This window comes from Sinocyclocheilus anshuiensis, unplaced genomic scaffold (assembly GCF_001515605.1).
Source record: "Sinocyclocheilus anshuiensis isolate Anshui unplaced genomic scaffold, SAMN03320099.WGS_v1.1 scaffold795, whole genome shotgun sequence".
NCBI classification, from domain to species: domain Eukaryota; kingdom Metazoa; phylum Chordata; class Actinopteri; order Cypriniformes; family Cyprinidae; genus Sinocyclocheilus; species Sinocyclocheilus anshuiensis.
Genome location: NW_015549596.1, coordinates 46,798 through 58,628, shown reverse-complemented (window position 1 = coordinate 58,628; position 11,831 = coordinate 46,798). Strand labels below are relative to the sequence as shown.

General features: G+C 35.9%; 2 protein-coding genes across 3 annotated transcripts in view; one reads left to right on the top strand and one right to left on the bottom strand.

Moving 5' to 3' along the window:
• Positions 1-11,831, top strand: part of LOC107658387 (centromere protein P-like) — a 65,508-nt gene that overhangs the window by 20,301 nt on the left and 33,376 nt on the right. The gene's annotated exons all lie outside the window — the stretch shown is intronic.
• LOC107658386 (asporin-like) lies at positions 4,021-9,854 on the bottom strand. The gene is made up of 8 exons (XM_016446909.1): positions 9,672-9,854; positions 8,430-8,703; positions 7,473-7,585; positions 6,472-6,685; positions 5,989-6,099; positions 5,214-5,307; positions 5,007-5,145; positions 4,021-4,921 (listed from the first exon to the last, which is right to left on the bottom strand). Exons 2-8 carry the CDS (start codon positions 8,671-8,673, stop codon positions 4,724-4,726), a joined length of 1,113 nt encoding a protein of 370 aa, XP_016302395.1. The 5' UTR covers positions 8,674-8,703; positions 9,672-9,854; the 3' UTR covers positions 4,021-4,723.

The window sequence follows — 11,831 nt, the reverse complement described above, 5'->3', positions numbered from 1 at the left end:
TTGTAAAAATCGACGCGTTTCAGAAAGGCGGGGCATAGAGGAGAAACAATAATGTACAGTATGTGGAAAATAATGTGTTTTATGAACCTTAAACCGCATAAACACATTTCATTACACCAAATACACCAAATAATGTTATTTTTAGCAGCATCATATGACCCCTTTAACTGACTGAAATAATCAATATAATAGTAATATCTTCAATATTATATTACAATACTCTTTAATGTGGACTGGGTTTCACCAAAAAACTGAAATAGAAATGTGAATAGAAAGTGATTGCAGCTGAAATAATCCAAAATGAGATTTCAAGACTTGTTTCTATTCACTTTTTTTGCTCTGCGTAAGCGGTTTGGTACTCTCACAGAAGACTAAACACCTCTAATTGCACATACTTTGGGAAATATGACATTTTTCTGTAAATGTTGATATTTGTTTAGCGTTCTCTTCTGTTGTAATGTCTGGGATCAATTATCTCAGCAGGGTTTTTACTGAAGGTGAAACCTCAGTGGTTGACTAAGCTAGTATTAATAGGTATTTATGTGTTTTACTTCTAAACAAAAACAACCATTTTGGAGAGGCAATATGAAAGAACTCTGTCTTCTTGGATTATTATTTTTATTTGATGTAATATTCTCCTACACTTAAAAAGGTTTTTTTTTTTTTTTTTCAGAGTTGGCTAGACAGACTCCTCAGCACTCATTCTGTCAGCTGGAAGATTTGTTTTTGCTGCCGCCCACATGGCAGACGCTGAGAAGTCTCTGCAGCATGAACGCTGCTGCGGCTTGATAAAAAAAATAACCGTCAGGATTGCGATCCCAAGAGGTTCTTTTGGGCCATTTTTGTGAGGAAGGGGGTGAAAACTGAGTGAAATAAAAGCTTTATTGTGTTGGCAAGCCATATTTTTCAGTCTTTGATAAACTTCAGCCTGGCTTATTGGTTGTAAATATGTGACTTTAAAATAACATCCAGGCTTGGGAAAGATGAGCAATTGCATGCAATCTACACAAGCATGGGCAACGCTCTTTAGCAATGTGCAAATATTAGAACGGCTATTGCTTCTGGGAAATCTGCAAATGCACACATGCATTGCATTATAATTGTCACACTTGTGCTTTCTTGACTAGGAATCACGTTTGAGTTTTTACTGCAGTGCTGTTAATCTTAATGATGGGTGTTTGTTAATTCTATAGTTGATTCTAATTAGTTGTATTTAAAATGAGCTTATACCGTTGAAGCATTGAAGAAAGAGACTTAGGGTGCTTTCACACTAGCACTTTTGGTGCGAACCGTACCCGAGTCCGCTTAAAAAGGGTGGTCTGGGGTACGGTTCAAGTGAACTTCGGTACGGTTCGCTGCTGATGTGAACACAATCGTACTAAATCGCAGAAGTGAACTGCTATTAATGACGTGTTATTTGATAAAAATGTGTGTTTGTGTGTGTGTTTCACTCACTTTCCTGATGAGCGTGACTGACGCGCTGCAAGCAGTGAGCTGTATATCTCATTTCTGTTCGCCTTCAGCATTCTTTAGAGCATTTGCAGTACATTTGTAAGACAGACGTAAGTGCCGTTATGTACTGAAGATTTGGAAACAAAACGAATGGTTCAAAAACATAAATATATAAAAAAAGAAGTGAGCAACTATGCATTTTGCTGCCATCTCCTGCGCCGTCTTTACTAAGCAACGGGGTAAACAGCTGCTGGCTTGATGACGCAAACGAAGCAATTTTTTGGAGGGGGAAGCAATCGAACTCTGGTTCGGACCAGGCAAGCGAACCAAGTGTGAAAGCGCCCTTGATTTAATGACTTAGGTTCGATGTGGTGAATATGGGATATTTTTCCAGTTAAATAAGTGTCTCAATCTTGACAGACACAAAACGTAGTCTTGGTGTAAACACCATTTGTCATAGTTGTACCTGCATGCAAGTACCATGAGTTATATTTTATGGACCATTTGAAACTTTAAAAAACCTTGAATCCACAAATGTGTGACTGAACAAAACAGTGTTTTAGAGATTTTATGGAACATGTTCCAAAGGAGGTAAGTCGTCTGGTGGCCCTCTTGAAATGGGCTGATAAAAAACAAGCTGGGTGGTTGTTTTCTGTCTTAGTTCAAAGGTATTTACTCTGAAGGGAAATTGACTGGGGGAAAAAAAACATAAGGTGTGTTTAAGAAAGATCTAAACTAGACCTAGATTCAGTTCTTCATAGCTCAAACTTTACACAAGTTGACTTCACGTTTGCAAGAGTTCATGTTTGAGACCCCAAGACCAATAACTAGCTCAAAATAAATGAGAGAAAAAAAACCCATTAACACTGACGAATAAATTTGATTAATCTGAAGGATCAAACTATAACAATGTCTGATAATATCACATATGTAATAATGATTGATTCATCACAGAAGTGGAAACTGTGCAGAATTGTTCACATCTGAGGGTTTACGCTAATTGTGATGTATTGGTGTACCTTTAAAGCGTTTCAAATCTGTGTGTCCGAATCCCTCAGGTGTTTTCTGGGGCTCAGAGATCCTAAATGATCCAAACCTGTTGTGAGTTTTTTTTGGAGACGCCGGTATGCAAGACGTGGCAGCAGCAGATCAGGCCAACCTGAAGATTTGTTCCATATGTTTCCTGAGCAGAGCCTCTCTCTCTAGCCTCCACCCCTCTATGTTGTTTTTTCCCCCCACTTCTTAACCCGTTCAGACCCAAATTAATTAGTTCTATCTCTAGAACTGCTCTGAGAGTCTCTTCCTGAGCATTTTACCATTTCTTTTGAGAAAAACTATCATCATATCATATACAAACAAAAACTTACAGGTCTTCACAGCAAACTTTCAAAATAAAAGTTTCGTTGAACTTGAAGAAACTGTGACAGAAATATATTACTTAATGTAATGATAGTACTACTACTACTAATAAAATTAATATAAAAAATGACTAGATAAATAGAAATACACAATGAAGTATTTTCTTTAAAAAAAGAAAGAAATCAAATAATAATTTGTAATGATAGTACTACTACTACTAATAAAATTAATATTAAAAATGACTAGATAAATAGAAATACACAATGAAGTATTTTCTTTAAAAAAAGAAAGAAATCAAATAATAATAAATTATTTTTTATAAAATCAATTATTTAGAGATACATTTGATTATGAAATTTAATGAAACCATAATTGGAATCTAGAAAATTTAAACCATAATAGAATCTAGAAATGGTTTAAATAAAAATAAAACGTAAAAGAGTTTAATTAATTAGACATGCTTTTTGATTAAGTAACTTTAATTGAACCATTAAAACTGAGTCTGAAAAATTAAAATGGGAAAAATTAAATCCAGAAAAATTAAAACGGAAAAAAACAGAATTTGGGGGAAAAAAATAAAATGAAATTTGGGGAAAAAATAACTTGGATTTCATAGGGCCCTACAGTTGAGCCACAGCAGATTTTTGTGTAGTTGAGCTATAGTCTCAATGCAAAATTAAATAATTAATACGGAGTGATTGTATACTTTGCTTGTGTTGCATTCGCTGTGCACGCTCTTTGTTTTTTAGAGCGAGTGCACAATGCAAAGTCCAATTTGTAGTCTGATTAACATGTGTACATGATGGACAAAGTTGAGCTACAATTACATTATTCAGGACTGGTTCAATTTCTGTAGCACTAAAGAGTTTACAGGTTGCCATGCTTCATTCAATTGTATACCTTTGTATACCTGTATAGTTATATAACATAATGATTTAACTTGATTTCAACAAGTCTATCACTATTGCCTGCTTATATTAAACCCAATATCCTTCCATGGAGTAATTATTTTGCTGGTTTTATTGAATTATCCGGTTGCTGCAGTGTTTTTTCCCCCAATGCTTACACAAGTCTCCATCTGCTGGTATTTTGTCTTATTGCTGGACAGATGTACACATTCTGAGGCCAACCAGATGTACTGTTTTATTTTTTCTTTATTTTTCTAAAGAAACAACAATATCTGAATTGGAAACAAATAACACAGCACCGCTGGCTAAGAAAACACTTGCTGCAAGTACGGTTTTGTAAATGTCAGGGACGCTGTTGTGTAAACTGTAACCAGCCCGGTGGTCCATACAGATCAGTTTTTCAGAATTTCTGAGATCTGACAAGAATGTCTATGCCCAATATTTCAGAGAAAACCCTGGCAATGGATAAAAAGTTATATAATGGAAAATTTAGCATGCAATATTAGATTTGTTATCACTAAAACTGTTAATAAGCACCAATGAATAATGCCCGTTCTCTAAAATACAAGAAGTAGAACAATAAACAAACTGGCCTTGTACGTTTTATTTATTTCTCTTTTGATTCTAGACAGTCGTTCCTTTTAAGCAAAAAATTAGAGACCTTCAATACATGGGGACAAATTTATTTAGCACCTGATCTGAATTAAAACGGTTCTTCGGTCATTATAAAGTCGAAAAGATTTCAGTGTAAACATTAATAATGAAAGCCTATGTAACTATTGCACACAGTGTAGTTGATTCTGTCTTTACTGGAATTCAAAGTCTCCGAAATCCTCACCAAATTCAAGTAACGAGTCTGTAGCCACTGCGCATACTCTTGGATTTTGGATAAATTACGTTCTGTACATCACCATGAGGACATGAAATTATCATTTATTACATTAGGATGAAGTTCATGACTAGTTATAATGCTGCCCTCCAGTGGCAAGATGGTACTGTTTCACTCACTTTCTGTGGTTACCCAGTTGCACCGAATTGTGACTGGAAACACACCGAAAAGTGGGTGGCTGAATCTCCCAGTATTTTGCTGGATTTGCATATAAACTGATCCTAGTGTAGAGGGATTTCTTAACCCGGGTTCTTGAAGGGCAAAAGTCATTTACTCCAACATAACTGATGCTGTTGGCATGCAAGTACACCACCTAAAAGAGGAAGTGAAGTTGATTAAATCTCCATGCACATCATGGTGTACTCCATGTTCCAACTGTGTGCATATTTGCGCTTTACCTGCAGATATTTCAGGTTGTTCAAGCCTGGAGGAACTTTCTTCAGTTTATTGTTATCCAAATGAATTTCTCTGACTTTGGAAATGGCAGCGAGGCTTCCGTTCTCCACATACTTGATTTGATTGAAGTCAAGCCACAGCCTGTAGAAGACACCGGTCTTTAAGTTGCGTTCTCTTTTTGTCCACAAGGTGGAGTTTGTTTACCTTACCTTTGTAGACGTTTTAATCTCAAAAAATCCTCGGACTCTATTTTGGCAATCTTGTTGTAGTCCAAGTGAAGTTCCGTGAGGGAAGATGGCAGATCTGTGGGATTTAGATTAATAAACATCTCTATTATGAGAGTTGTGTGTAGAAACGGTTTTTACTCAGAAATGCCAAGTAACACATTTAAAGGCACAATATGTAAGATTTTTTTATTAAAATATCCAAAAACCACTAGAACAGTGTTATATATTTTGCTGACTTGTGTACTTACATTATCCCAAATGTTTCGAAGAATGTTTAAATCCAGAGAAATAAGCAATTTTAACTAGTGACTCGGACCGTGTCTATAGTGTCATTGTGTCGCCTGCCAATGACGTCATACACCCTCGATTTCCAGTTTTGTTTTGTAGAAAACATGGAAACACCCTACGCCTTTGTTTCTTTGTTTGTTTTGAATACGCGCCCTCTAGTGGCAAAAAATGACATTGTGCCTTTAACATTTAGTTTTGAAGAAGAAAGGCGGGTTACATCAACAAATTTGTAAGCACTTTTTAAAGGGGTCATATGATGCTGCTAAAAAGAACATTTTTTATAAAGAATATCTCTTTGGTTTTGAGACTTTAGTGTTTGCAACTTTACAGATCTTCTTTATGCACCAAGAGCTTGTAACACTCCAAAGAGAAAGGAACAATTGAAATAGCATCATATGAACCCTTTAAGACTTTTTTTCAGGTGCAAAAGTCTTGTTTTGTTTTTTTTATAAAACATGTAAATACATACCTTTAGGGATAGCTGTAAGCCTCGCTTCAGCTATTCTCAAGTAGAGAGTCGCCATGTCGTCAAAAGCCCCTGGGTCAATCCCGCTGTTTGTAATTGGATTTGCACTCAGTTCTAGAGATGCAAGGAAAGGGGACCACTAGTCATTTACATAGAAAAATGTGACTTATAAAGTCATGGATCACTCCGTGTTGGGTTTTCAACTATAACACCATATTATCCCCAATCAAATAAATGCAGATCGTAATGTAGACACCAGAGGGCAGAGTGTTCTTTAACTGTAAGTCACCTCAGATCAGTTGATTGAATTGAGCTCGTTCTTGTCAGACATAAATAGTGCGTAAGATCATTTATCTCATTATATAACCAGTTTTAACGAGGTCATGACGAAGCAAGTTTTACATCTCAATGTGTTGAAGCATGTGCGCTAACTGCTTAGCATGACTCGGACCATGTTTATTTAAGGTCATCACTTAGGAGACCTACCTAAAACATTTAGGTCTTGCATTCCTCTAAATGCTCCTTTTGGAAGTCGGCTGATCTTGTTGTCGTGCAGTCGCAGTGACTGAATGCTCGTGGGAAGGTTCTCAGGCATTTGTGTCAGCAGGTTGTATGACAGGTGGAGAATCTTGAGTTTGTTCATGTTGCGAAAGGCCTTTGGGTGAATTTTTGATATCTGGTTATTGAGCAGAAACAGGGCCTGCAAATACAGAAAGGGAATAATAGAGGTATATGACCATATATAACCACAAACTTTATATCTGCCATTTTTAAAACAGAATTCCTCAATCAGTCAATCAGAATTGTACATTTTTTATGACTTTGAACTTAAACAGTGGTTTTGTGTGATTGAATGTAAAATAAATGTCCAAGGTGGACATTTCTGTCTTTCTACCTGGCTAAGTTTTTGAGGAAGGTCCAGCTATTATTGCACATTAAATATCATTATTTGAAGTATTTTTTGTAGATGACATAACCATAACAATAAAAATAAAGTTCAAAAATGTTTAAAATATGTTGATAAAAATGGTTTTGTGGTTGAACCATTGAAAATATTAAAAATCTGAACTCTTGGCCTGACCATTAAAAACAAACAAACATTATTTTATTTATTTATTTATTTTAGTATTGGATAATCGGTTCTGAATATTCTGGAATTTTCTGGAAAATCTGAAAAGAATTTTGTCTTGTTGTTTGCAAGATGTGGGCTCTTTCTGTTTTTTATATTCTTGGTATTTTATTCCCTTTCTAGCTTGCTTAGCAAGAACATTTAACCATTTTACCACTAATCATGTGCAAATATTTACCACAAGTATGAAATGGTCCCCAGTAAATGCAAATATCAATAACGCTCAAATATGTGTCCAGAATTCCACATAATTCCGCTACCACTGCACGTCTCCAGATGTCCTTGTGTAAACCCAGTATAAAAACACACAACTCTTAAAATGCCCTAAAAGCATTTGATGAGGGTGTTTACTGCTCACATAGAGATTATCCAAGCCTTTGAAATCATCTTCCTTGATTTCCGTGATGTCATTGTTTTGGAGATCGACGAGCAATGTGTTTGCAGCAATGTCCTTTGGCACCTTGGTCAGACCTGTAAAGACAGAAAGAAAATGAAAGACCTATAAAGAAAAAATGAAAGATAACTCTCATTGAGACTGATATAAAATGTTCAATTACCTCAATCAGGCTGTTCATCTTGAATGATTCATGTGAGATTTTATACTCTAGAAATTATTCTTTATTATAGTGATGTGCAAAGCTGCACATTTTTGTGGGTTGCCTGAGAGACTAGCTGACAAATTAGTCTTAAGAAAACCCCAAGTAATTATAATCCAGATCAGATGTGTTTCTTAGACATTTTCTTGCATTTAAAAACAGCAAGACAGAGCACAATGGGACCTGACACGGAACGTGAATGTCTTGAGATGCTTTTTTAAAAATAATTTTTGTAATACATGTGCCACTTTCTTATGGAAGTTTGTTTTTGCCACGGGTAAAAAATAAAATAAAATAATAAATTAAGGTAATTGCAAATTTTAATCTTAATTCTAAATTCGGACAATTCAGACTTTTTCTCTCTCTTAATTCTGAGTTTACATCTTGGAATTCTGTTTATTTAAAAAAAAAATTGGGACTTTTTATCTCACAATTCAGACTTTTCTTCTCAAAATTGCGATTTCAGAATTGCGAGATTAACTTTATTTACACGGCCGAAACAAGCTTCCATGCTTTCTTAACGCATCTTAAAACGTCTGTCTTAATGTGCATTGCCGCAAACTGTCTAACAGCTAAAATACAGTATGCTGTTAGAACATTAAATAAAACATAAAAACTAAATTCTAAATCGTAGCAATGTAATACAAATCGACCTTCTAAAATGACGAGTCAGACTCATACCGTCTTTGCTGTTTAAAGTAGTATCATGAAGTTCTTACCCTGATCTGAACACTGCAGAACTTTCTTTGAGCACCGACACCCTTCGGGACAGTCCGAAACAAAGTTATCATCATAATCGTCGTAATGGTCATCGTCGTCATCGTCGTCGTTGTCGTCGTCGTCAAAATCACCCGCGTCTTGTTGCATGATGTCATGATGCTTGATGAAATCCATGACGTTGATATGCGTGTATGGTTTGGCGTGACATAACGTCAGCAGGGTGAGTAGTAAAAGTACCTTCATGGTGCAGCTTTAGTCATAAATGGTTTAGCCCTGCGAACATGAGCACAAGTGCTTTGTCAAATTGTTCACATTTTGGCATGCAAATGTTACATTGTTTTGTATGTTTCACAGGATGGAAAAAAAGTGAATTGGATCCCAAGGCTCCTGGTTGGATTATTAGTTAGCATCACAATGAAATGGGCCAATAGGAATTGATCACAGGTTAAAGAGAGTTCTATTCTTACTAAATGACTTACATAGCACTTTACAATAACTATCACTACCCTCAGAGTTGTGCAGTATTTTGGGCATTATTTGATTGTTTTTCAGTTTTTTTTCTCTAGCTGCACAATGTTGAATCCGATTCAGTTCAGTAGCATTAATGATTAAGAGGGCAAAATGTTAATGACTGCTGTAATTGTTTGCAAAAGAAGTTAAAATGAACCAGCTGTACTTGGAACAATTGTTGTTTATGGACACAATCTTGTTTATGGATGCCTTAGTCATCAACGAATGAGAAGGTGGCTCACAGTTTATAGACATTTCTGACGCCATCCACATGACATTTAATGGCAAATCTAACTCATCATTTGATATGGTTGTATTTGGTATGATTTTTACATTTTAAAAACATTTTATTATTTAAAATAGAAAAGAAACTTAAGAATTCTCCTTTAGTAAAGAATAAGAAAACTTCAGTATTTGTTTTAAGACAATTTACAGATCAATTCTTCATCATTTATGATGCGGAGCAGCCCAATAGCATGCAACTTTCTCTAAACATGATCTCATATGTTCAGAGAAAGTTGACTGCTCAGCATCATAAATGATGAAGAATTGATCTGTAAATGTTTCAACGCAGCACTTTTAAATTAATTTGTACATCCCCAATTAGTATAATAATATGTTCTCTGGTTTATTCAAACATTTTGTGAATGCCTACATATATATGAAATGGAGCTAACTTAATGAGGTGAAATCACTCTTCCATAATCTAGAATCAGATAAAAACAACTTACCTGATGAATCTGTGTAATCCTGCTTCAAGTAAGCCTCCAGGGGTGAGATCAGTATTGCCGTGAGGATTTGTTGAGGCACAGGTCCTTAAATGCAGCGTGCACGAAAGCCCGAAAGGTGGAGATCACGCTCATCAAAGCATGAGATCCTTGAATGAATGGCGATGGAAAAGATGCTGCTGGATCAAGGAGCAGATTGGGAATAAGGGGTAGGAACTCTACGCAGCTCTGCTGGATGCTTAACTAGCACTGAACACTCATTGTTACCGACCGTATGTTTCTCATCAGCACTTGAAACCGGGCCAATTTTGTACGCCTACGTTTTCAATGGCCAGTCTGGGATATTCTCACTCTTTACATTACCAATGGGTGGTCTCTATTTTATCTGACTTTTGACGTATTGAAATATTTTAGAGTGCATAATTTGTGGGGCTATTTCTGGGTTTCTATTTTTAGATAAAACACTAAACCTTGTGATGTAATGGCTCGATTGTGATATAAAATGCCAGATGAAAATAGGTTTTTATCCTTAGTTTATAGTGAGAGATATAAATAAATGTTTTTTTACTTAAATTGTTAGGCATTAAAAATAATTCTGCTTTAAAAATAATTCTGAATAATTCTGATTCATTCTGAATCCCATCCGATTATTTAGAATGACTGATTGATTCAAGAACTGCCAGAAAGAGCAATAATTCACAAATGACATCATTTACTTTTTAGGAAGGGAAATGCATGTTATCGTGACTAAATCATTCTTGAATCAGTGTAAATGGTACAAAATCTTGTAATTCCCAAGTCATGGGGGACCTTTAATCTCAACCTAAATGTTGGATAATAACTTTTCCAGACTTGACGGTGCTGTTTGCTTACAGCAGCACAAAACGTGACCCCTCTATTCACGGGGCACTACTGGTGGCGCCACATATGCTTGGTTTTGGCTGGGGGTTTTGAGATGATGGAAGTTCCTATGTCTCATGGTTTCTCCGTTCATTCTCCTGAGTCTCACTGGCCGGCATTCCTTCCGAAATGATAACCAACCTCAAACCAATAAATGTTTGTGGTATGTCAAGTTGGTGCCGTAAATTAAAGGATATAGATACTATTACATATGCTACATGTGCCACTTCAGGAAAGTTTCAGAAAGAGTGATGAAATACCAATAATTTCACTCAATCTTTCTCTAGTTATTGGTCTTTCACACCCTCAGTCTTATTTGTTGTAATGTTATGACGTGCAGAACCATGGTGGAAATATCTCAACTAGGCCTGGGCGATAAAACGGTATCGATATTTATCGACGGTACACCTTTTTCGATAACGATAGAAAAAAATGTTCGATATAGTGCACAATATAGGCACGTTCTATGAGTGACGCAAACACACACAAACATGAACACATGCTGATATGAGTGCTGTGCCTGCCTGTGATGAGGAGATTGTGAATAAAGAATGAATATTAGTCGAATTTGAAATAAACATTTGCATTTGAATGTTAGGTGTGCATCAGGGAGCGTCATCAGTGGCGTGCGAGATGCGGTGATGATGTAAGTGACGTTGTTGCATTTTAATGTTTTGTTAGTCTAGCCCACGAGACGCGCCGCTGCTGCGTTATTCATTCAAAATATTGGAGAAATATAGAAGCTCAATGCGGAGAAGATCTTGATTAGGTTAAAACCGAAACCAAGCCATTCACACAGAACGCATATTCAGCGCATTTTTTAGATGGACAAATATGACTGCTGCACTCGTGTCTCATGCAAGAGATGTAGCCATTTAAAGTTAAAACAGTTTAAACTTTTAGAAAACACGTCGCAAATTTGTGGAGGTTTATTCCTTTTCACTGCGTCTCATATGTTTTTAAATGCGGTCTGTGTGAATACCGCTTCAGCTCTTTGGATTAAGCAATGCATAAATACATGATGCTGTTTTGTTCATAATTGTTTATGCAATTTACGAAATTATATTTGATTTTTATGAGTTAATTTAGACGTAATGCATGTTTTTTTATATACAGTTATTTCCTTGCGTTGACAAATTGAAATGCGCTGCATTATTTTGCTCATTGCGCCCTCCTGTGGCCTCGGGAGACGAGACAAAAGTTTCCTATTTAATCTGCATATAAAACATTAGAAATGAGATATTTGTTTAATTTTTATTTTGT

What these genes read in the sequence shown, in the direction of transcription:
- LOC107658386 (XM_016446909.1), bottom strand. Translation starts at nt 8,673, where the DNA reads ATGAAGGTACTTTTACTACTCACCCTGCTGACGTTATGTCACGCCAAA. An exon ending in GCTTACAGCTATCCCTAAAG is followed by an intron (nt 5,308 to 5,988) that starts GTATGTATTTAC and finishes TAAATCCCACAG; the next exon opens with ATCTGCCATCTTCCCTCACG. An exon ending in AGATTAAAACGTCTACAAAG is followed by an intron (nt 5,146 to 5,213) that starts GTAAGGTAAACA and finishes TGTCTTCTACAG; the next exon opens with GCTGTGGCTTGACTTCAATC.